This window comes from Cydia pomonella, unplaced genomic scaffold, assembly GCF_033807575.1.
Source record: "Cydia pomonella isolate Wapato2018A unplaced genomic scaffold, ilCydPomo1 PGA_scaffold_183, whole genome shotgun sequence".
Classification (NCBI taxonomy): Eukaryota; Metazoa; Arthropoda; class Insecta; order Lepidoptera; family Tortricidae; genus Cydia; species Cydia pomonella.
Window position 1 is genome coordinate 253,649 of NW_026907824.1, and position 27,479 is coordinate 281,127.

Below are 27,479 nucleotides of genomic sequence, written 5' to 3' on the forward strand. Positions count from 1 at the left end.
CGTTGGCAACGTATTATTGAGTTGTCAAACATGCTCTAAATTTACGACGCTCTCTTCGACCGCAATTGCATCAATTTGTCATTCGCGCATGCGTTCCAAGTCATAGCAACGCATACAAGGATTTCCTGCTCATTGCGTCCACCTTCCTTCTATGGACACTGCACACGATTGTGTGCATAGATTGTTTTTGTTCACTACGCCTTGTGCGTGTAGGTAATTAGGCAATTTGATTAATGTCTTAACTCACCGACAAACTGTTAGATTGGAATCTGTATTAAAGTCAATGCATCATCGACCAGTTCAGTCAGTCGAGTCTACTAGCGGGGTTTTGTTTTTAAAACATTTCTAACGCGCTTCATGTACACTGGTACTGAAACTGTCTTAAGTTCTTAACATAAATGTTTACAAATAAGTACTTGCAATTCCGATCTATATTTCGTACTTCGTACTATCGTATAAGTACTTGTACTCGTACAGAAAATGTTTAGCTGATTGATATTATCATATGCAAATTTCTACAAGCTTTATTTGGTTGCAAAGTTTGTCTGCAAGGTATTTTTCATTTCTCATGCTCTGAAATTGGGTCATTGTTGTTCTATGAAGTGTGCAGAAAGTGATTCGTGTTCTAGGGCATTTTACTTTCCAAGTACGTTTTTTTACGAATAAGCAATTAAAATTTGGGTTTAAATGAATTTGTTGTACAATTTCTATTCTGATATTTAAACTCTATAAATAACGATACCTACTTTTACCTAAATTTTTAATTGAAAGCACCCTCAAGAAATACCTAATATAGAAGTTTATACTTAGTCATATTTTTTAAATACACCTGTACCCCTAGTGTAAATTTAGTCGATAGCGAAACGTGACGTACGCGTTTGCGTTAAGTCTCATTTTGTATGGGTTTTTGAACAGCGCGCCAAGCGGGACGTTTTGGAAAGTCAAAAATCTCATACAAAATGACACTTAACGCAAACGCGTACGTCACGTTTCGCTGTCGAAAATATTTACACTAGGGGTACTGTATTGTATTTTCCTCGTATTCGAAATGAAAAGTAGAGTGTTCAACTCGGTTGATGAAGGGTGAGTTCGAGCCAGTGTTGGGCATTCAGGAATAAAATCATGATTGGAATAAGAATTTATAAGAATAAAATCACGTTGATTTTATTCCCGTCTGGAATAAGTCTTCGGTGAGGAAATTGAATGGAAATAAATTATTCTTATTCAAATAAAAAAAAAAAACATGATTTTTATTTGAAATAATATTCCATGAATAAGAATTGTACCGTGAGAATTTTTCTTAATAAAGCCGATGAAGCTGGTATGTTAGTATGTATGAAGTAGGTAGGTATAGTTTGGATGGACTACGGACGAACGCAATTTTTTAGTAAAACCAATGGGTATAGGGTTGTATGGAGCCGCCGCTACTGCAAAATACATTTGTTTAAGTTATGATGAATGGATATATTTTCATGTTTCTAAATTAACTTCGGTGCTCTAGTGTTCTTGTTGCTACCGAACATTTATTACTGAGTTATTACATGGTCTTTTTAAATACCTGTTATTTAAATTTTCTTCTCATTATTAAACGGCAAAAATAACATCCTTAAAGATCTTTTGAAGAGCCGCCAGCCGCAGGTGTTCAGTAAAACATCAAAGTGTTTGCCAATAATACATGGAAATCGTACCAAAAAAGAGGTGTTTCCTTACATCAAATGAGGTAGTTCTGTTTTTTATATATGTTATTAGTGATGAAATAGTAATGACAAATCCAAGTTTTCGACCTCGAAAGCCCTTCGGATCATTGTGTGTATAATATACAGTAGGTACAGTGAGGGAACTTGTTATAACTCGCATCTCTTGTATATCATGGACCACGCTTGTTTTCTGAATCTACAGCACTTCTTTTGGACCCAGCGTATGTGGTAGCATTTCTTCGTCAACCTGATCAGGCAGGTCGAAATCGTCATCTCATGGTGGTTTTTCAATGTCGGCACACATCTCCGGTCTGGTATATTCTCGCAGGATTGACCATTGCTGTAGTTGCAAACAGCTGAGCATTTGAGTCCTGCTTCCCTGCAACCACAACTGCTGGTACAACCTTTTTTTGCAGTTACAACCTTTGAGAAGCCGTAGAAACTATTTGGCTCACTAAGACTATTAAGATTATATTGTCAATTAATTGCAAATTTTATCTTCTTGAAAGTGTTCATAGTGACTTTTGTCGTAACTCCGGTTCTCGGTGGATTAATAAATAAATAATAAATCCTAAAATTGAATGGATTTTCATGTATTTTACAATGATCCTAAGGTCTTTCGAGGTCGACAACTTGGATTTATTATTACCATTTCATCACTACCAACATATGAAAAAAACAGAACTACCTCATTTGATGTTAGTTAAAATGTACCAATTCCATGGACTACAAGACACATCGAATGAGCCGAAATACGGTGTCTTTATTTTGTTTACTTTAGGAGTTCCTTTGGCCATCTTCTAACTCCATCATATTGCACAGTCACCAAATCCACCAGATACTCAAGTATACGAAATTTGAGCTAAATCGAATGTCAGGAAGTGGTAGTAAATCGACTCGCAAGATTGACCTAACGACAACTTCAAACTTCATTCTTATTCTAAATAACATGTTATTCCACTAAAACCTTATTTAGAATAACTCCATTTCTGGAATAATTATTCCGTCTTTTATTCTTCATTTAAAATAAAAATTGCATGATTTATTCCATTTCATGTTATTTTAAAATAAAAAGGGATGGATTTATTCTTATTCCATTGTGTTGGAATAAGAATAAAATTTCTGTTTTTATTCTTATTCGAATTGATTTTTGCCCAACACTGGTTCGAGCGCCAAAGTACCTCGACTGAAATGAGCGTATTTTATGCCTTGGTTAACATTCTACTATAAGGTATCTTCTGTGTTTCTGTCCTTGTTTTGGATATTCCGAGATTATAATGGTATACATACACAGTTTATTATAATGATGATCATTAATACTTACATTATTGTTATCTGGAGCGAAGCGGTCTTTGATGACTACGCAAATTATGCATAAGGAAAACCTACAGTTTAATTGACTAGGATACATAACTGAATAGATAATACCACTTGTCATGTTATCGAGTAAACCGCAGCAACTTGAATGACAGAACATAAACATAAACGAAACAAATTGCTATTCTTTGCTCGCTTGACGGCTCAAGATGGTACTAGCTGAAGAACATTGAAAATATACCTTATTTGTTTGTAATAATGCTCAATTCTTGTTGCTACGATCTTTGAAATCCATCTTAGACCGAAGCTTGTAAATTAAACAAAGGTTTTACCGAGTACTAATACCCATTAATTACGCACAAAGTCAATCTTTAGTGTTTCCAAGCAATGATTTTGTTGTAAACATTATTATTACCTATACCTAGTTTCCTGTAATCTTGCCTTTGTACAGTCAAGTGTAAAAATATATGCACACATACCTTATTCAAAAATATATGCTTTATAAAAAAATATATGCTCTTATGTTGGTAGGCGATTTAGGAACTAAGTATGGGACATCTTTTTGAGTAAGTTGTATGCACCCATATTTACATATACTTGTGTACCTACTAATAGACAAATGACAATCGATTGAACAATATTGGATCAATTTTAGTATCTGAGATATAGAAACAAGGTTTAAATAAAGGTTTGTAAACTTACGTGAACGTAATGTAAACTTATCAAGGTGTTAAACTTATCTGATTGCTTTGGTTTTTTTAGTTAGTAACCAATTTAACCACTAGGAAGCGCTCCATGGTAGCTATGCTGACACCGATGTCTTGCTAAAACTTCCAAGTTTGGCGAGATGGCATAAATCGATTGTTCGAAGGCAAAGCGTGATACGAATGGATTAGCTTCGCCTTCGGGGCTGGCCCACGCAAGTCGCTGCAGCTGCCTGCTAGGACTTATTCTCGTTCCATCTTGTTAACGTAGCTAAGAATGCATATCACAAAATCAACTCTTATGCTACCTCTCAATTTTTTTAATAGCTATGTGCACTTTACCGAAAGTCTGTCTTCTACGTATATGCATAGAGAAATAAGAAGTAATAGAGTGCTCACTCAATACATCAGTTTTGGTACCAAAATGCTCATTATATTCGCAGTCGACATCTAGCATCGAGTAGCGGAACTCTAATGCTCAACGATTTTCCGCTAATATTATAACCAGAGTATACGGAACTCTATTTTCAACTCCACGCTTACTCTGGTTATAATATTAACTGAAAATCGTTGAGCATTAGACTTTTTGTTTGCCGCGACATCTATTGTCGAGTAGCAGTACTGAGAGTTCCGTTACTCGATGCTAGATGTCGACTGCGAATATAATAAGCATTTTGGTACCAAAACGGATGTATGGAGTGAGCACTCTATTACTTATTATTTCGCTATGGTATATGTTATCTATATTATGTAAACTTGCCTAAGTAATAATATTTTCGACAAAGCTAGAAACTAAGTTCTAGACCAAAACGCAAAAAGGTAACGCAATACACATATTGAAAATTCTCTCTTTTGACAAAAATGAAATGAAAGCCGCCTTCTTATACGTCTACATTTTATAAGCAAAGGTCGTAATGTTCGACACTTTACTGTTCCAATGTAATTTCTTGTCGTCTCTGACCGTGACCTGCTAAAATGTCTAAGAGGATAAAACGTTCAAATATATCTAACGTACTTTGACGGAATCTACGTGTTATTTGTATTTTTTTTGTGAGATATCACCACAATTAGTGAGGTAAAAATACCCAGAAGAATCGTAAGTGTAGAAATAAACGCGATTTTTGAAGTAATATAATAAAATAAATTTGAAAATCTTTTTGCCCATCTGTACATACAGATGAACAATGAATAAGCCCTTTACCTTTACTCTAATATTTGCTCCAGGAAACGGGCTGACGCGGGTCGCGGCCTAGGGCGTCGCACGCGCACGATCTACACGATCTGCCTGATAGCTCCAACATTACTCTAAACTTCAATTTATTTCCAAGCAATTGATGGCCATTCTTTTGCGGAAAGCCTTAGGTTACTTCCTGGATTGAGGAGATAAACCTCTATAAGTAAATTATTGTCCGAAAGGTTATCTGGACGAGATCGTTTATTATAAATTGTACCAATTGTCTTATTATAATAAATTGAATTGTATCAAAGAGAATTGATTGTAAAAGAGAGGTAAAGTCTAAGAAAAACGTGAGTTTGACATTCAAAACAGATGGCGCTGTATTGCGGTTACTTAATTGTCAAACGTCAAATTTTGACAATCAGAGCTACCGCAAAATGTATGGAGCTGTACAGCGCCATCTCGTTTACCTGTCAAATTCGAAGCACGAAACTCTTAGACTTTACACATCTTAATCAATCTATCTTTGATTGTATTATCAATTTTATGTACTAGCATAAGTGATGAAATGAGTAATTATACCACTTAGAGTACAGGTCGAAAGATAAAATTTAATAGGCATAATAGTAATGCCTAATATTAAAATCGTGTTTCATGTCTACCTAAATAAATTAACAAAAAAGTAAACCGTAGCTGCTGTTCACGAATTTTATTTGTTAGTTTAAAAAAAAAAAATACTTGTAATATAGAAATGAAACATCTGCTCTGCGAACTATAATAATATAAGTATACGATAAACTTCCACCTTTGCATTAGATAGGTACATTGTTCGTTTTTTTCATTACAGGTAGGTTGAGGGAAGTTCTTCCAATATCTTGTCAAGTCAAGCACATGCGAGTTGATCGCTTAAACAACCAGATTAAGAGCGCCTTTGGATTATTTACAGTCGTTACAGGTTTATAAGGCTGTAATTGATAATTTAATAGGTGTAAACCAAAGAGCATATAATCACTACGTAAACCAGTGACTGACACGCGCTTGACCAAACGCGTGACGCCATGTGAACAGTGTTGCCAGTTGGACACGCAAAATTTTATTAACTTGTATTGTAGCTTGGCCATTGGCTATTTTACACTGGTTTTCCGCCCGTACTTCGTTTGCAGAAAAACTGCACGAGCAAGGATACAAAGAGGAAAAGTTATGAATAACGTCTCCGCGAGATAATGCCCTCCCGGGAGGATGATTGCCGTTGTTATGATTATGAATCTCACGACCTGTCTTATTCCTTTATCGTATTCTGAAAGAGCAGACAACGTAAGTAATATAGTAATAGTATATAGACCATCGCATTCCATAATTTGAGTCGCTTATCTTTAAACTCGGATAAATCCAATCTGTGCGGTTTAAGAGGAATTTCCTCTCGCGGACGCTTCGGCTATGGAATAAGCTCCCTGCCGAGATTTTCCCGAGGAGCTATTACAGTATGGGGTTCTTCAAAGGAGTGTACAGGTTGTATATATCTGGTGTTGCAAGCGTCCATAGGCTACGGTGACTGCTTACCATCTGGCGGGCCATATGCTCGTTTGCCACCGTCGTGGTATAAAAAATCCAACTGTTCGTTTTTGGGATTTTGGTAGTAAGAGGCAAATAAGGCAATACTAATAGAGTAAATATTTCCTAAGAGAGTAGGGTGGATTTATCCGAATTTGAAGTCAAGCGACAGATTTGTAGTTTTGATTCCGTGTATTTTTAGAGGTTTTGACATCTTGGTATAATTCACCCGTTCGGCATCAGCCTATGCTCGATGAATGGCCTATTTATCGAATAAAATTTAAGTTACGTTAGATACATAACTATTTCAGGAAGAAATATAAATAAATATAAAAGTGGTTAGTGACTCAGTTACTTATTGCTTAGAAAAGATGATAACATTGAAAAGTGCAGAACAAGCTTTTTTTTCTTCGCTACGGAAAATGCAGCCTAGGATTGAGAGCAAATTGAAAATTCTTAATCAACTTCATTAAAAAATGTACGTATGTTCATTTCCTTATTTTATGTTTTTTAAGATTAAAGGGTAAATAAGTCCCAAGCCAGTATCGTATAAAGCATCCATAACAACATCCTTTACAGGAATATTCATTTTTGGAAAGTTGGCTTTTTTAGATGTGTGTGTGTGCATAAGAGTAGGTAAGTAGTAAGTGATATAGATAGCATAAATACAGTGAGTAAAGTAGTTTAATAGCTTTTTTAGCATTCGCATTCTTCTTTTTACGAGTTTTAGGAGCGCTGCAAGGTTAATGTTATGTACAGTCGACGTCAAAAATATGTCTACACTTTTCACCTTACTCCTTTGTAACTAGGCGAAACATGTAAACATATTTTTTACTTCGACTGTACCTACCTCCTTTTACATTTTAATGATATTATTGTCATGACATGATGAGCATTAATATGAGTAACACGTCGTTTAAGTACTTAATGTAGCTAATTTTGAGTATTTTACGTCAAGTTCTTATAATTTATATTTGTTGTGTCTAAGATCACATATTTGACAGTTACGAATTGACCCTTATATAGGGTGTTTATTTAGTCACCTGTAATAATTATATTATATTCAATATAGGTCATACTGAGCAACTATGGGACCAACCCCGAATACGCAAAAAAAAATAATCTCCCGTCAGACGTGCGAATCGGATGCAGTGTGCCATGCCCCTTAGGACAAAAAAAGGTGAAATTCCCGTTGAGTTACGAAAATTCCATATGTTTTTGTAACTCAATGGAAGATTGTGTGTGGCATACGGTGAAACCGCATTTATGTTGTTGTATAGAACAAGGAAATCTTAGGTTGCGCCGGCTATATGCAACAAACGAATGGACGGTTCTTTATACTTCATGTCTATTTTTTTTATTATACCACGACGGTGGCAAACAAGCATACGGCCCGCCTGCTGGTAAGCAGTCACCGCAGCCTATGGACGCCTGTCTATCTACTAATATAATAAATATTATAAGTTAAAAAGCATAGAAACGCAAGATTTTCATACCAAATATCGTAGTGACTCTAATTGCACTGAAGGACGGAAACATTTGACAGTGAATTCAAATACTAAGAGTCGTTGTTAGACTGAGATAACGAATTACCATGAAATCATGCCAGTATATTTTTGTTATTGTTATACAAATAAGTGGCTTACCAAGACCAACTATTAGTTCCGCTGACACAAACACGAAAAACTTATCTTTCTACGTCGTTTAACATCTGCGACAAGCGACAACTTGACAACTTGTAAGAAACGATCGACTAGATGACTAGAATAGATGCTCGTATTTTGTTGATCTTGTCTCGAGACAAATTCAACTTGTTTCAATGGTGATTTGTTATATGGCGACTAACTATACACCTGTAACCCGGAGTAATTGGCGTGTTTATTTTTAGCGGCAATTTCTGCTGCTGAACCCGCGCCTTTACCGTGTGTCTTAGATGGGGTGCAGTAAATGTACTAACCCATGTCGCATCCCATAAAAGACACCACCCCTCCGCCAGGGGATTAAACTAAGGTTAGCTCGTCAAGTCTTACCGTCCGAACCTGGTGGTTCCGATATGCACGGGATATTGGCCCATTGCCCGTCGCACGCACGCCGCGCTTTCAGTTAAAAGAGTGGTGGCGCATCTTTGGCAGCTCAGTCAGTGATGGCCATTCTCCTCAACCATCATACCACAAATACACCGGTGTGCGTTGCACACGTTGCATCCCATCTTTAGCTCTAAAGCTTAAAAACAATGTTAAAAATTCCAGCATCACAACTTCAGTGGTTAAAGATACCTGCATTTACATCAAAAAGCATAAGCTATTATATACGCAAAACGTAATTGTTGGCAGACTATTCTTGATCGTCAAATCACGGAATAAATTGTTAAGTTAGGTCCATTTGATAGCCAGTAGGGTAAATTAAGTGCATTACAAGCAAGATCAGCAGTTCTTATAACCAGTCACAAATAAAATAAAAAACGGATTGCTATTTATAGCCATAAATTAGCTGTGCTGTGGCTTACCTATTCGATACGTAGAGAGACATAATACGAGTAAGGAAGTTTTCATGCATGTCAACAATCTTTGTTTGTTTCAAAATTAGAGGTTTCGAACCAAGAAATTAAAGTTTCTTTTTACGGTTATAAATACTTACCTAATTTAATTGGTGACCCTACCCTAACGTAATTAGAATGTAGGTACCTTTAGGCCGAGATTGGTGGGCTATTGTTGTAAGTATATAATGTAGAAGGCACCGCAGGTCGTGGCAGTTTACGTTAGCATTGTCAAAGAAGAGGCCAAACGAGGTCAACGGACGACCACCGGGGCTCAGGTCGAGCGACCGAAAGACGGGGCAGATACGATACCGGAACATATATTTAGTTAGGGCAGGGTTATCTAAATCTATACAATATAGGGCTGCATGCATAAATGTAGAAAGAAAGCTGCACTAATTGATTTTTGCCTCCACAAAACGTGACAAGCCTTCAAAGAAATTTTCATTTCTTTGATTTCCATAGTGGACCTTCCATTTCATTTATTTTGGTAGCGATTTGGGTTTCTCTCTAATTTAATTAACGTGAACAGGATTTACGAAAATGTAATTTTAAAATGAGATATTCCAGGCAATCGTATTCTCGAGGGAGGTTTCCTCTGAATAACTTTTCTGTGTATATGACGCGTTATGTTTAAGTCGTCTATTTATTTACTACCTAAGAACCTAAGTTTGTTCGAATAAGTATTCTCAAAACTAGTCCTATGGTCTGTACATGTATATCCAAACCCATAGCCAAGTATTTTATTAGTCACAACTAAACCTACAACATTGCAATCACTTGAAATTAAATCGTAGGCCGGCCCGTCGGCCGCATAACCTGTTGTGACAACAATAGTCAGCCGAAATGTTGAAGGCCGCTCTATACGCACAATTGATATACCGCTCATTTCTTAATCGCAACAAGAATTAAATTAAAAAAATTAGGAGCGTTCAATCCAATCCGGTGATCTCGTTTTCACTATCTGTTTCTCGGCCAATGTCGTCTTTGTTTTAATGATTTCGTTTTTTTTATTTAAAAAAAGGTTCATCATTTTGATTAAGTTTTACGCAATATCTTTATCGTGCAATACTCGCCACGGTTATATTGGTGTAAATCTCCGTTTCATGGTTCCCATAGCCATCATCCTCGTCCGATACGAATTGAGCATTGCACAGCATATTACCGGTATAGTAATGTAATGATATAACACGAGCAGCAAACGCTTGCGCAACTGCGGGGTGCCGTTTACGCGCCGCCATCAACTTAACGGTTCTCCTACGATACAATTCAAAATTCGAATCGCAAACAAATAAAAAGATTATCATCATAACTGTCAAATGGTTCAGCGGATGTACAGAATACGATGTCCTCTTTACGTTTCTTTAAACTACAAAACATATGATTATTATTTTAAGCATATGAACAAAAAGTGGTAGGTATGTAAGTATTGGACCGTTTTTTCTGATTGAGGGATTTTGGTAGAACATTAACGCATGACTTGTATTACTTACAAAAAACGTTATAAAAAAGTGGCTGTGACATAAGTAATCGGACAGACAGACGGACATGACGAATCTATAAGGGTTCCGTTAAAAAGGTAGTATCAATCATAGGTACGAGTGGGCCAAGTGCTCAAAATGATTGCTGTTTACTGTACATATACACCACGAGTAGCTGTCAGGAGGTATAGAAGAATTTTTGACACATTAGAAGAGCTAGGCGTTAGAGCGTATCGACAATTTGACACGATATATCCACTTCTGCGGCTACGTTGAAGTACAGTTATATTTTCTTAGGGGTATTACACTGGATATATGATCTTCTGGGTGATCTTACTAGATAGGCTCAGTATTAGGTACCCTGTGTTGTAAAGTAGGGATGTTATTAGGTCGTAATGGCGCATGTGGCATTAATGGTGCGGAGAAACGACCCTAGCAACATTTGCATACTTGAATGCGGAACTAATTTGCAAATCCCTTTGTTAAAGCTTTTCGAATCAAAATTCTCAACTCTCAAACACTTAAAGTAAGCAGGAGTCACTTATTTTATTGCTGGCTTCGAATAACTTTTGACGGTAGGTATTTCGAGGTCTAAATTGGGGGAGGTAAGTTACTTGGTTTCTCTATTTGGTCGAGTTTTGACCGCTACTTTGGAATAATACCAAAAGGAGATAAATTTGCTTAGTTAAATAAGGAAGAACGTAAACAACTTCTAAAATACCCTTTTAGGAGTGATCCCAAGTTTAAATGTCTTTCTTAGTGTTTAAATGATCTTGGCGCTGAAATAGCTATAATAAACAAGAGCTAAAGACTCTGCAGAGTCTGCGGCATCCGGAGATTACCTACTATTAGACTTCGCATTATTGTATTTGTAACAGCATTTATCATTAAGTGGCATAGGTACCTACTTATTAAGTACAACATATATACGCCGCGCCTTGAGTCGCACCGTTCGGCGTTCAATTGAAATATTTACGTTTAAATTGACACCAAAAACTAATTTCGGGGACAGTACGCAGCTGAACAGTAACGCTCATGGCATGTAAAATGTATGAACAATTAATCATAATTTTGAGCAAAAAATGCAAGTCGTCCTATGTGACATGCTTCATCTAGTTTTAAATAGTGAATTATGCCTGTCATGTCCTAAACTTTTAAAAGGCAATGGACACTGCATTAAGTCCTTCAATAGCAATTCTATGGCTATTTAACGGTATGGTCATCCAGGGAAATAAAAGCTTCATTATAGCCGTCTTAAGGAATGGGTTGGGTCATAAAAATAAATCTCAGACAACTTGTGTTTTCTGTGTTTTATAAGTACTTAAAGGTAAAAGCTGTCGTCTTGTTAAATACTGGTGCCAATTACCTTCTACAGTACTAGCGATAGTAGTCGGATAATTGCAGAGAAAACGTTGAAGTTCCGTTAAAGTATATTTAATAAAGTGACACAATGCATAGAACCTCTCTAATGGGTGCTAACTGCTAACAACATCAGGTACTTGCCAATCGGCTTAATTATCAAGCCGGTGGTGATCCCGCTGATTATTTCGACACCTTTAAATACTTTTTAAATAATTCCGTAACCTTCATATTGAGTAGATAACGCCATATCTCCGAGTTCACCTCGCTCGTCCAGGACGCCATCGACCACTCTCGGATTATTGATACAAAAGAAGGCTTATCAACAGTCTTCGGAGTTACTAAAGAGAGCTATGGAGTCGATTAACATTAAAATGTCAGTATGATTTTAATTTTAATGGTAATATCGACTCCGTATTTCACTTTAGTCTTACCGTGCTATGAAAACTCCGAAACCTGCTTATCAACTTATGGCACTATTCATAAACGCACTAAAAGTCTGAATAAATAAATATTGGGCTTTCTTACACAAATTGACTAAGCCCCAAAGTAAGCTCAAGAAGGGTTGTGTTTGTGTTGTGGGTACTGTGTGGTGTGGGTGGGTACTACACACAATGATAAATATAGTATATAAATACTTATATACATAGGAAATATCCATAACTCAGGAAAAAATATTTGTGATGAACGCACAAACAAATGCCCTTACCAGCATTTGAACCCGGGACCTCCAGCTTCATAGGCAGGGTCACTACCGACTCGGCTAGGAGGCCGTCAACAAAGTACGTCCGTCCATGTTTTAAAGTTTCGTTATTGTCTAAAACAGTATTTTTCAACCTTTTTAATACGCAAACTCCTCTTGGAATATACCAATTTTGTATTTGGCATGAAAAAAAAAATCGGTCCCGGGGTACTTTCTGCTGTTAATAATCTGCAGGGCCCGTACATTTCATGCCGTTTTTGTAAAAATAACGTATTCTCACATACAGGCAGTTTTTTATAACACTACAAATTTTGATAGCTAACATATTGACGCGTAAAAAATACTTGTTACACTGTTCAAAATAAAAAATATGTATCATTTTATAAACTAACAATCTATTATTTTGTTGTTTATACAGTATATTACACAGTAAGATGAAAGTTAGATGTTTCTGTACTGATTGTCAAGTATCTATATCAGTTGACTGAAGAGGTTGATAAATGATTAATTATTGCGAAAAGACTAATTGGAATCATACCCGATATAGCGTGACGTCATGTTTCCGTCAACGGCATGAAATGTACGGGCCCTGAAATCTGTATTGTTTTCTTTTCTTTTTTACTAAAGCTATGCATGTCCCTGTGACCCCCTTATTCTAGAAACCAAGTGTTGAAATTGAAATATGCTACTCTATAGAAAATCATACCTTGATGAAATCATCAATTTGTTCTAGGAATATGACAATTTTGCATGATTTGGCATGAACAATTTTTTTACCCTTTGCTGTTAGTAATCTGTATTGTTTTGTTTCTTTTTTACTAAAGCTATGGGAGTCCTTGCGACTCCTTTATTCTAGAAACCAAATATTCAAATATACTGCTCTACAGAAAATCATACGTTGATGGAATCATTTTGTTTTAGGCCTATAATACCTACTTATCAATCGAAAATCGCCACGGCAAAACGGAGTAGACAAATACACAAAAAAATATGTTGAAAAGGGTTCGCGGTGTTTTATTTTAAGATAAATTTATGCTAAGCTGGCAGCTGTTATATAAATACGAATGTGAGTTAATTTTGCGACGGACATTGCGTTTTGATGTAACTGGGCGCTGCGCTGCGACCGGTTCTGGCGGCCCCAATATCTTCGTTGCGGCAGTGGGCGACTCTACCGGGCCGCATGTTGCGCGAGCTCGGGCTAGTTCTCTGGCGAACCAGTGTGATGTGATCTGTATGTCTTCACACTGGAGGAGAATCGCATACGCATAACGCTGTCCACTATTAGACGTTGCGTAAACATACTCGCAATGCGAGATGCTCGTCTTTAAATATGTATATTTGAGCAAGCAAGATGCACTTGCCTGATATGATTCGAACTTTAAGATACGTCAAACATTTGCTACAGATATGATATGGATTAGATATGTCAGTATCAAAAGTGATGTTTCTTTAAACAAAAACGTCACTTTTGACTCTGGCATATCCAATCCATATCGTACCATTAGGAAATTTTTGACGTAACTTAAAGTTCGAATCGGGCCGTATGAGTGACTTGTCTAACACATTCGCTACGGCGTACGTATGATAAAGGTAAGGATCCAACAATTTCAGGGTAAATCTTTAAGCGTCTTAATTCGTTTTCACCATATTAAGTACTACTATGGAATGTAAATGGGCTACCATCTTTTATTTAGATAAAAGTAAAGTCTAAGCATCATCTTATGACAAGGATAATGAAAAAACGGCGTATATATTGTCCGGACTCTATACACGGTCGGAGGGCACATCTTCGACTCGTACGAGCTAGGTAAGCGACTGGAATGTCACTCCAGTATGTGATGTGAGATTCGTGACGTAATTTTAAACCTATTATACAGAAGAACTTGGACATTTCACGATTCAAATGCTTATTATTGCGTGGGATTGTTTCCGTAACAGGATCGATATTAATAGCCTCTTATGTTTAAACATGGGATATTAATTGGTGTAGGTAATCAAGAGCAAATCTAGTTTTAGCAATAGCTATTTAAGAAAAAGTTTACTTAATTACTTACTCACTTTATAGATACTTTTTTTAAGTTTAAAAAAATTCTGAAAACTGTTTATTGGCGTATAAAATCATCTGTTTTTTGAGAGTTTGTGTATAATGTAGGCTATGGCACTCTTTCATTACATTACATACAAATTGATTGACGGTTGAGGGTAGGTACAGTCAAGGTATTAAATATCGATACAGACAAAGTGACAAAAATATATACGCACTACCTTAATATATAGGTAATAAGGTCGTATATACATATTTTTAGCACTTCCGTCCGTATCGATATTTAATACCTTGACTGTACGTAAACGTACGTTGAAAATACATACTACAATAGGTTATTTTACCTAAGCCTAACCTAAATATCAACAAAGGGGGTTGCTTCGTGGATCGTTTTGATGGTATTCCTGATTTCCAACAAGTATTTAATGGATGTCTACAAATTTCTTTTCGCATATGTACATCTGTAAGTACTTTACGTAACCGTTACCCAAACACGGTCTTGTTTTGAAGTACAAAGATTTCACTGATACTGGTGTTTTCTTTGCGACCCAGTAACATTAGGGTTAATGCCAAAATAATGTCAATATAATGTTATAAAGAGGAATAACCACTCAGTAGGCCGCGATCTTGAAGTGTGCTAATGAAAAAGTAACAACTTCGTATTTGTCAGTTTCGATCACATAATATGTTTCCCACGGAAATAGCGAGGTATTGTTAGACTGTAATCCCCGATTGCGAATAGGAAGCGGTCAATGATGGAACATTAGCGACGTAGGTGGCGCACGCGCACGGAAATGTGCACATAATGACAGAGCGGTACAGCCATACGTCTTCCAGGACACTGTAAGTGTCATTTGAGCAACAAATATTTATCCTGTCTGGATGTTGCGATAAAGGAAATTTGCAAGTATTTCACGTGCATAATGATTGATAACTAATTTCAATTTATACAATCGTAATAAAAAAATATGTATACGTAAGTAGGTACATAGGTACCTACTAAAAAAAGGAAAAAAAAACTAGTGCCTACGCCAATTCTCGGGATTAGTTGCCAAGCGGACCTCAGGCTCCCATGAGCCGGTGCCGGGACAACGCGAGGAAGAATAAGAAGAAGTAAGTACCTATGACAAGTTATGCACACATATTTCCGACCACCATTGAAATAATAAATAAAGACGACCAGTTTGGCCTAGTGGGTAGTGACCCTGCCTACGAAGCTGATGGTCCCGGGTTCAAATCCTGGTAAGGGCATGTATTTGTGTGATGAGCATGGATATTTGTTCCTGAGTCATGGGTGTTTTCTATGTATTTAAGTATTTATATATTATATATATCGTTGTCTAAGTACCCTCAACACAAGCCTTATTGAGCTTACTGTGGGACTTAGTCAATTTGTGTAATAATGTCTTATAATATTTATTTATTTATTTATTTATTTTAAAGAAACTTTAAAAAACGTAGGCAACTTATGAGACTAGGAGTTGAAACTTTCTGCAATACTTTAGCTTTTAGGGTTAAAATTTGTACCAGAGGACCAGTTGAGCCCTATGTACAATTTAAATGGCTTCCTATAGGTATTTATTGGCTACCCTGTATTAGATGCATGTAAAGTGCATCATTTTATTATTTCAAAATTTTTACAACATTTATAAACTAAGTTGTTTTTGTCATATAATCCTGTCTGAGTTTTCTATAAAGGATCTCACAAGCCTTTTGTAACATCAGATGGTGTCCGAAGACAATAAGTCACAGACACGCCCGCAAATCAGATAAGCGACCAAAAACATCTTTCAAATGGTATGACGTGAATAACTTGGTTACATTGTAAAAGCTTTGTTAAATATCAGGTATTGAGCAAGACTCTTTCTATTTGTGTAAGACATACTTCGGTTGATTAGCGACGGTTGATTAATGTTTTAGAACAATATTTGTAGTCGACGGTTTCCTCATTGGTTCCTTAAACTCGTTTTTTATCAGAAATATGTATTGAATTGCGTTGCTTGCTACTACTTTTGTTATTCACCAGTTCGGAAGGTATATCTTAGATTAGGCAGTGGTGAAATGGGTTTCATCTGTTATCCTCGATGTTTCAATTATGCTTGCAGCTTCACTGCGATTGGAATACTATGTGCGTATAAAAATGGCATATCAATTTCTTCAGAGTTAGTTCATCGTTACAGACAAACAAATATCTATAAATGCGCATTGGAATTCTGTTTGTACGTTTCGATAAACTTTGTTGTTAGATGCTGTCCATCTGTTTCCACCCTTAGAGATTGCAAAACGTTTCGATAGAAATCACATAAGGTAAGTACGCTTTTGTTGTGCCGGAGCACCTTTGGAAGGCGAGGCGAAGCTTCCGCGAGGTGTTATCGCGATCGCCGCCGCCGCCGGCGCAATCAGAGCGTTGCGTCCATCGCGCATGCGTAACCAAAGGCGCTATCAATTACACATCGAATATGCCCTCTTGTTTTGCATTAACATTTTGACTTGAGTAGGTAAGTGTCTATGGTGGTGTTTGTTGATAATCAATCATCTATGGCCCGCCCACGGGGCAAGGGCCGAGTTGTTCCATTTTTTTTTGTATGTATGTTACTCGATATCTCCGAGAATCGTGAACCGATTTTCATTTTTTTTTATCGAACAGGTATAACTCCGAGATGGTCCCGTTGGTACCAAGTCGGGGTCTGATGATGGGATCTTCGAGAAATCGAGGGAACTCTTCAAATGTACCTTTTGGCGTTGAAACTCTAGGTCCTTGGGGTCCCAGCGCGCACAAGTTTTTTGGAGAAATCGCGAAACGTCTGGTTGACGTAACTGGTGACCGAAGAGCTGGCGGCTTCCTCGCACAACGTATCAGTATTGCGATACAACGAGGAAATGCCGCCAGCATCCTTGGTACAATGCCTCAAGGGCCTATTTTAGATATAAGCTAGTTATAGTAATCATCTGTATATATCCATTATGTATATTGTTATTGTCAATAAATAGAATTTCATTTAAATGTTTTATAAGTCGGTTTTTTTGCTTTGAATTTCAGGGCGTGAATTCGGAATTAAATGTATGCTCTCATTGTTCTGACTTCTCTCTTCAGATATTTATTTCTTAATATTAAATATTACTTAGGTACACTTAGACCATGGCATTGCCTTGACTTACTACTGAATTCAAACTCCGATAAGTACAAGTTGAGAGAGGTATGTACACTGCCAATTTGTCATATAATACATAACAATAAGAATTATATAGGTAAGGAAGTTTTGCCACGAGTTTACATATATTTGACGTTAACATTTCCCTAAGTTTAAAAAAACCTACATTGTTTTAACCTTGAAAGATAATCTCAGCAATTTCATTCAATAAATCACATTCACATCCGCAAATGTCTCTTGTATCAACCTTCGAAGGTAATTAAGTAAAACGTTTAATTAAGGAAAAACTAATTTGCCCATAATTTTGAATGAAGTGGTAAGTTGTAAAAGAGGAAGATGCGGCCTCGGCGGCGCCGGCGTCGGAGGCCGAGCGAGCATGTGGGCTAGCTAAACAAACGATTACGTTATTCCCATTGACTTAACTAATAACTACGTTATGTTATACAACTTTTAATGCCTTTTATATTTAAAACAGCATTACAAACTGACCCATTTAACAAAACGTTTAACGTTACTACTTAATTACCATTTTCAAGCCATAAAGTATGGTTAGAATTTCCGTTTCCTTTATTCGTTCTAGTAATAGTACTTAGAATTAATTTAGCGGAGATTTGCATGTGCGTATAAAGTCAACTAGTCTCGCGTCAATAACTTAACAAGTTTTATGACATAACTGTTAAATTTACACGGAATGTGAATTGAGTTTGTCATTATTTTTAATACCGTCACTACGCAGTTGGTTCTCGTACCTTGAACACAACATAAGTATGCAGCGCTCGGCTGTCTTTCATTTGTCATCAAGTTATGTGATGTCATGTACTGAGGTGCAGGGCACTTATTCCACCTGCTCCCTGAGCAGTCGTCTGAGACGGACCAGTGTAAGAGTTATCTCTGATTGCGGAATTTTGTCACGGATCTCGGGGTTACACTTATGTTGGCTAGTATAAGGAGAGGAGAGTGAGGCAAATGATAGGAATACCCAGCCTAGGGCGTCTGCCATACAACGTGAGAATAATTTAATGACCGTATTCGGTTATTGTTGTATTAGTATATTTAAGAGAATGACTTATAACCAAGGACAGAAGGACCATTTTAGTTAGGTATGTTGTAAATAATCTGACAATGGTTAGAATTTTGTTACAAGTGATTTACTTTGACAAATTAATAAGATATATTTTTTCCTGCAACTTCTAATTTCAAGCGAATTACTTACAAATACCTACCACAGTAATAATTACGTTTTTGTTTGGTACCTAGGTACCTACTTCTTGTTCGGTCTCTATTTGATGGTGGGTATGATGATCTCTATCTTAAACGAGTCGTCTTACTAAAACATGTTTTTATAACGCTTTAATAATTAACAAAAAAATAAATGACGTGGGACAATGTTAAGTAGCAAGTCATGTTTAGGCAATTTGATTAAAATCAAACATCAGTTCTTAGATTTCGTTTATGCGTGATATGTGTCCGGATCTTGGAGGATTTAACCACTGGAGATGCCCTGTCTGTAATTTTCTGTACAAAACAATCTGCGTTTTTTTTACGGGGGAGGGGCACGTCAAATGTATGTTACGTACAAATAGCCATGTCAGATAAACGTCAGTTCATACAATACATATGACCATTGGCCAAGGTTTTCGACAGAGGGGTAAGCTCTTACCTCCTTATTCATAAACGTGTACAAAAAGTTACGATGCCGCTAATCATCGTTTGTCCTTTTCCGACGTATTGTTATGATGGAAAGGGACAAACGATGATTAGCGGCATCGTAACTTTAGTACACGTTTATGAATAAGGGGGTTAAAGACGACTCCAGTTGTTAAATCCTCCAAGGTCCGAATAGAGTAGCAAGTCAGGGTCACACGCCGAAAAATAATATAGTATACAAGCAGTACTTCATACTTCAAAATAATAAAATACGATATTTTTTTAAATCTACATATACGTACATAGTTACCTATGTACCTACCCAATTTTATTGTGATCCAAAGATAAAATCTCACTCAATGACGCGCTGAAAGAAAAATTGCCTGAATAAAACCTGTGGCAAAAAGATCGCGATAATGAAACATAATATTTGTGAAAAGAATCGTTGGGAAATTTCATTTCCTTATCTTTAACTTTATTCCCTCTACAATGGACACGAAAATTTTCGTATAAGAATAAGAATATGCCAATCTTCATTTTCCAAATAAAAGGTCTTAGCTGACAGCAGGTACGAAGCCCGGTATGGTGTGGGCAGGGCAGATTTGTATTACCTTGCGTCATGTCTTAAGGCTGCGTATTTACTCGGTGACTCAATAATTCGACTCACCATATGTTTCCATGAATGAACGGTTTGTCACACTACTATGTTACCTATTTCCGTGACTATTACTTGAATGTGTATTTCCATTTGTATTTATTGCCATTTGCTTATTGTAATTAAATACATGTGCGAGTATGTCGTTGTCATAATATCGGCTGAGGTTTACCGAATTAACGGCTCATTTCGTTACAAAATTACGTATTCTTACTGCTTGGTAAACTTGTTTCCTTTGTACCTACAATGTGTTTGGTTATGTAAGATTGCAGTTATTTTATTATATTATAACGTTATTGCATGGTCTGAAAATAGTTCTTTAAGGGCACATGACTAGAGTCGAGGTATAAAATTGTACGAAGTAGTATTTTTAATCTAATTACCAATAATTTTGCAGTCCGTACCTAGTTCTGTTTTCGATGGAATTTAAGAATGTTAATATCAGTGAAGATTCATTTGTATGCAGCTATTATTAGGAGAAAATTCTCGTTATAATTGCTGCCACATTTCTCAATACCTTTATAAGTATTGATATTATGAAACATAATTTGAAATAGAGGTGTATTGTCAAAGAAAACTTTGTAGCGACGTAAATTTACTGCCATCTTTCTACACGTAATTAAAACTTTTAGAGCGCCATTTGACTTTGATCTTTATCCTTATTCTCTTTGATATTATTGAAATTTCAAATTTTTTAAAGTTGTGATATCTGAATATCGTATTGAATGCGCGTGGGATGCGTAGGTGTATCCTTGCCACCCGTATTGGCATGGCATTGGCGTCAGCCGCCAGCCTTATAAGCCTTTTGGGGGCAGGGCTACTTCATTGCAAAAACATTTCGAGCATTTGTTTTAATTGCCGCGGCGGGAAAATCTAATTCGTAAAGTGATATCAACAAACCGGTTAGCATTTTTTATTTACCTGTTTCTTTTTAATATAATTCTGTTTATGGATAAGTTTTAGCTAAGATTTCCGAGAACTCTAATTTACCTGTCAACTTTAAGGATTTGACATTTTGATGGACAACAACCACCTGACTGTGATTTAGTACCTGCTTGCCTTTTGATGGTGACGAGAAACGAACATATGTCATAGAGAAATAAGTAAGCTTAGAGTGCTCACTATGTGCATACATCAACTACCTTACATTTCCAATACTAATAGGTTGTATGAGAGGTATGATAAAACGTACCTATTCAAAATTCAAACTCTCTTAACCTTTGGTACGCTTAGGAGCAGATCTGCTCCATATATATTCAACATAAATGACAACGAAAGGTTAAAACTTATTAGGGTTTTTATCTACGTACTCGTATGGAGTAAGCACACAAAACTAACTTATTCTTCTATGCCAATATACATATTTAGAAATAAAAAATGAATATGAAGAGTTATGATTTCGAAGTCAAGTGATTTATACTGCGAACGCTTAAGCAACTCGTTTGTCAGGCCTTACCCTTGATTCCCTCGTATTGAATATTGCAAAGCCCCAGGTCCCAAAGGACGAATATTAAACAATGCGGTGTGGAGGCGTATAAATTATGTACGGGTATTTATTCAGTCGCAGCTGATCAGCCTTCCTACCTTATTAACATACGAGCAATGCCGAGCATCCGAGCCCATGAAGATAAAACTATAAGTAGATACTACCGCATTATCTATTCGTGATCTTTGTAACAATAAAATCAAATGAAAAGAAGCTGGCAAAGCTTACAATAAGAAATGTCTTTGCATGTTTGTTGTGAGCTTACTCAGTCGGTTTCGTATACATAGTACCTACTTTGTTATATTAAAAAGTATTATGCCACGAAAACCAGAATATATCAATTCAGAAAATGACAAGGTCCTAAAATGACCAGCAAATATTGGTAAGTATATGCTTTGTTGCAGTGATATCTAAGGTAAAATGTTTTATTCATAGAGTATGTTAATATTATCACATCATTAGAATACCATATTGATATAAGAGTATACAGACACACGCTTAAAAATACTTATGTAGACATTGGTTATTGGAACAAGGTCGTATCGTGATTATGGTATGAAGTCATTCTGGTGATAATTTATAAAAACCTGTGGCTACGCTAAACGCTCTGGTAAATATGGAACTTTCTCTCTTTATTTTTCAGTGTTAATGAATTCATAATTATCCTAATTATTTCTGGATGGCCTTCACCTTCACAAATATAATTAGATTCTTATTAGACCCATTAAACCACCAAGAAGTATGTGATACGAGTAATAAAATAAAGGTACTAACAGAATTATTATTGTTCTTGATAAAAGATCGTAAAAAGTTTGTCTCAAGTTTACGACGTACTTATTTACCTCTATAAGATACATTCTAAGGATTGTAACATTTATGTTAGGTAAGTACAAATTTTAACGACTTCTACAGACGTAACTTCTAGTGTAACAATACGGAATAATATGTTGTATAAACTCGTATAAATCGTCAGATAATAACAACGGCATCAAAGTTCAAAAATCTTGCACGGCAATAGCATGGCTCTGACACATAGAGCGGAGTATTGATAATGAAGTATTGCCTCAATTGGCAGGGCCAGGAACGTAAACAACAAAACAATGGTGAATACCTGCGAGCGCACGGTCGCCAGCAGGACGCTGGCGAGGACACACGTTCCATAGAGCCACATGTTGACACTTGACAGCTTGTCACTAGCACAGGTTAGCGCGGCATCGGCATGGCGTTCGGTCGCCGTGCGGGTCTGAGCGCCACTGCGCGCGGAGCCTCACGACCGAGAACAACAAACTTTACTTTCTGTCGGAGGCTGCGTCTACATGCAAGGTTTTGTGGATGTTTATGGTTTTGCTAGAAAATAAACAGATTCGTAGCTTGTTTATATTTACTTTTAAAATTATGTACTCGTAATTCGTAAAGTATGATAGCGTCTTTTTCTGTAACTTTTATCCTATAGTAGCAGAGAAAAACGATATAAATTATCGAATCAGGAGCATTCGGTAAATACCGAATGCTCCTGATTCGATAATTTATATCGTTTTTCTCTGCTTTCCCTTTTAAAAGCACATATATTGGTTTACGAAAACGAGTTTCGTATGTATCTACCCGCCCCCATTGACATCTTATTTTGAATAAGTATTTTGATAACAAGAACTCTAAAAGTGTACCTAGTCATTGGTAACAGATTGTGAAATACTATGGAAATGATGTGGAAATGTAACAATCGACACAAAAAGTATAGTCAACAATGAAATCCCCAAATCAAGGTCCGAAATCATTCGTCACAAAAATGGTCGAAATAAATCAAATAAATATTCAAAGAATGTTGTAAGTAATATTTGAAGCTTAACACTTAAGTACAAAGAAGCAAGGGCCCTTAGCACGCAAGGGCGAATATCTACTACATATAATGACGCCAGCGAAGTCGGCATTAATAAAAATGTCGCTCCAAGTCACGTTCTTAACTGTATTTCTGGGAGGAAAGGCATTTGCATGAACTGGGGTTTTCTTGCGAACTTTTTTAAAAAGATATGCAGGAAATTCTTACAAAAAGGCTCAAAGAGGATTTTATACAAGGTAAAGGTTAAAGAGAAATGAGTTACCGTTTCATTACGTTGGCTACAGTCCCCTTTTACATGAAACAAAGTCGCTCCTTTAAGAGTAAAAATATTTTACTAAAACTTCATGAATTATTGCACGCTATCATTGAACTCTTGAAGATTTAAGATTTTATATTATACGTTTATATTAAACGGTATATTATAATCCTGTATATTTTCAGTAGAGAAGACAGTTATCACAGTAGTCACTTAGTATAAGATCTATTTAAGAGAAATGGGGCCAACGGTGCCAAGTCGCCTTTTTATACAAACGTAGTCCTCATTTTCCGCTCTGGATATTAATTAATATCATTGATAATATTTTGACACAATTTGATGTGTATAAATCACAGCTGTAAATCTTGTTTTTTTTTTTAATTTTTATAAGAGTTAGAAGCATTAAAAATGCACATAGAATTTGTTTTTCTAGCCTAATTCTTATAATAATCAAAAAATTTGAAAAAGTAACCAATCTAACGAACTAGCCAATTTACTGTGTTAATAGATTTGAAAAACTACTTTATCTTCCGGTTGCGGAACTAGATGTAGATTGCCTAACGAGTACTTTAATTTCCTCAGCATTGCTATTGCCATCTAAGTACGTAAGTATAGTAAGTTACAGTTCTCAAAGCTAAAATCTTATAATCTTACGTGTTTGGTTGTTAAGGCAGACAATCGATTGTTTATATGTGTTGACTCTAGGTACTTTAATTAAATGGTTATTGTTTATTAATCTGGATTTGTATTACATCAGCATAACTTTAAAAACTATATAACGGACGTCGGTCTTCTTTTATTTGTCCTTACGGTTTCCGGCAAGGTTCAGTGGTTTTTGACATCGTCATTTCAGCTCCAGTGTGCACGCGCGCCCGGCACGCAACGCCGCGCGCGGGCGCAGCGGTTACGACACACCCACACTCGTGCACGCGCTCTGCACGGACGCACACACCTGCGCGCCAGGTACCGCCAGACCCATCTGATTATCCTGTTCTACCTTTTTTCCTACTTTAGAGTCAGCCTTGGGCGACATGGCGAGTCTTCTCGGGGTTTTTGGTTTGGCAAAAATTTGCTTTTATTTATTTTTAAAACAGAGTAAAAACGTGGGTGGGAGTTTATTTGCTCGTTATCATTTTTAATTGATTTTGATTTATTTTCAATTCCGAAACCTTTGCTATTATATTAAATTGAGTTATCAAAATCTATAATATTTTAAACAATTTTTGGTAAAAATTTAAGTCACGCTATTTTTGGTGCAAGCTTATATCGCTGACTGTACTGTTCTTCCACAAGCAACTCATACTCATCTAGACAATTCTAACAACCCCAAACACAATTAGTTTGCGTTGTTTTATTACAGAGTTTCAATGGCTACCTTCTGTCTCCATCATCAGATCAGTTCCGTGGCATCATTATATTGCATTTGCCATCCGATTTACATCTGTATGCAAAATTTCAGCTCAATCGGAAATCGGGAAGTGGGTCAAATTTAGCTTCCAACATTTGACCCATGTTACGTACATTTAACAAAATAACATGTTACGTACTAATAGGGCAAGTTAAATAAGCTTGTAAAAAATAGATCGGTGCATAAATATTTCAGAGAATCTAGCTACGAGGGAGGAGCATTTGGTTGGCCCGATTCGAACAAATTGAACAATGTTATCTATACCGATACCGATCTGGCAGTATCAAACATTACGTTTTTGGTTTATAAATGTCACTTTTGAGATTGAAAGATCATTATCATATCGATCATTGTTCGAATACGACCGGTACTATAACCGTATATAACGGCCCGATTCGAAGAATGAGATATGATAACGATAAGTTCTGGTTTAGAGAAGTTCTTATTTAGATATCGTTTGTATGTCGTATAATTGACAAAGGCAGCCCGATTCAGGCAACCAATGTCATTTTGACGTTGAAAATATCGTAGATAGATCTTATTGGGATCACAGCGGAATCGAAATAAACGTAAATTTTGACATGTCGTTTGTCGTCGATCCAAGCGGCTGCGGTAGCTATTTATCAATAGTTGGGCCATATGTTTGTAAATTGTGTGTACTTTGCAAACTAGAATCCAGTGTTTACCAGTAATTTTATAAAAATTTAAAAACAGTAGAACGTTATAAAAAATGTAGAGCTCTTATAAACAACATAAAACCCTTTTATTCCACCTCAATACTCTCGAAACTATTTACAAATGAAATCAAATAAAGTTTAAAAGGGTTCATACTGGCTAATGTGCTATAAAACGAAAGCTATAAAATAGGTTTTACTTAAAGTTTACTGCCGTGGCTTACTTTCGTAGACGTCTACGAGGTTTTTTGCTGAACTAGATTTCAACGCGTTTATTCGTGTGTTAAGTACTGCAGTTAAGATGCATTGGCTGAGCTCGTACTCAGATTTAAGTATGTTAATTAGCTACGTTTTCTGAAGAGTAATAATGTTTTCTTAAGTTAAGACAAACTAAGTCGTCAGACTAACAAAATTACTAGACATGTTTAAAAGACCAGTGCTCTGTTGACATGTTTTCTTAAAATGTATTACGGCATATTAGCCTAGTCGGTAACTGGTAATAACCCTGTCTAAGCTAGAGGTCCTAGTTCCATATATCCATCATGAATATCTATACTTATATCATCATCTGGTACCTAAGTACCTACTAACAACGCAATTCTTATTGAGTTTACTGTGAGTCTAATAGGTCATGTAAGATTTACCCATCATTTTTTTTATATATCCCTATCGAAACCTATATGTACCTACGATGTTTCGTTATATAATAGTTGTTAAAACTCTGTTCTGTCCCATTTCGGTACTGATACAGACCGATTTGATTTAACTTTAAGTTATTAATTTATCATCATAATACATTCTGGGAAAATTCCAAGGGAATCCAAGTAATTATAAACAAATAAAATAGGTACCCTTCGTTTCTTAATTACTTTATAAATAATAAATGGGGGTTCCTAGTTGACTACGTAACCCTAAAAAGCAGTTCAGAAGTAAGGCGATTTAATTATTCCAAAACTTTCCTTAAAACGCAAAGTTTGGGAAAGCAAAAAGTTTTCTAAACTTGGAACTTTATTTCGATAAACTTTTCATGAAAAAACGCCATCTGCCGGCATGTTGTATTAAACTAGGATTTGCGATGCGTCATGGAGTGTGAGGGCGCTGCAGGCGGCTTGTTGCCGCCCAAATCAATATCCTCACGACGTGCGCTGTCCCGCCGGTTTTCCCTTCAGTATTTCAGAAGGCACCCCCCTCGTTGCCCATTTCTCGTGTCCATTCGCGCTACTAGTGCCCGTAAGCGAATTCCAACAGATAACCGGACTTGACCCAATTACTCGAAGGTGAGTCTAATATTCGCTATTATTATTTATTATTTGAGAAGGTTCATTTAGCAGCTGCTTGATGATCATTTTATTATTACGTTCATTCATAAAGTCGGTGTACGGAGCTGGGAAAGCATACGTTGGAAAGGCGGTCAACGAATTAGAATTGAATGTGAGTTCGAATGAAAGGAATCTTTTTCGGAAAACCTATTTTATTGCATATAAATCATGTATATCAGGTTTTACATTAATTTAACTGTTACTTTCTGTATTATGTAACTCGTAACTAGATTCTGAAAAGTTTACCGGCTGATAATATTTACTAACAATTTTTAAATTTTTAGTTGTATAATATCAATAATTCCTTCTTAAAAATATATTATAAGAGTACCCTCCAGGGCATATATACATACGTGTCTATATGTATAATGTTATAGTTTAATATACAGAAACATACAGACATTGTGACGCTGGGTGTTAACGGAACTATACGTTTGATTAAGTTTATAATTCGTGTGCTTTAAATAATTATTAGC

General features: G+C 36.3%; 1 protein-coding gene across 3 annotated transcripts in view; it reads right to left on the minus strand.

Annotated features, from left to right (window-relative positions):
- The window catches only part of LOC133533597 (uncharacterized), a 34,951-nt gene extending 12,170 nt beyond the window's left edge, over positions 1-22,781 (minus strand). Inside the window, exon 1 of one of the 3 annotated variants that reach the window (XM_061872600.1) lies at positions 22,621-22,781. In XM_061872600.1, the coding sequence (XP_061728584.1) occupies positions 22,621-22,680 (60 nt within the window). In that variant the 5' untranslated portion in view covers positions 22,681-22,781. Of the gene's footprint in view, positions 1-3,021; positions 3,163-22,620 lie in introns of those variants that run through there. The other 2 variants (XM_061872599.1, XM_061872598.1) reach the window with 2 other exon arrangements.
- Positions 22,782-27,479: the final 4,698 nt, after the last annotated feature.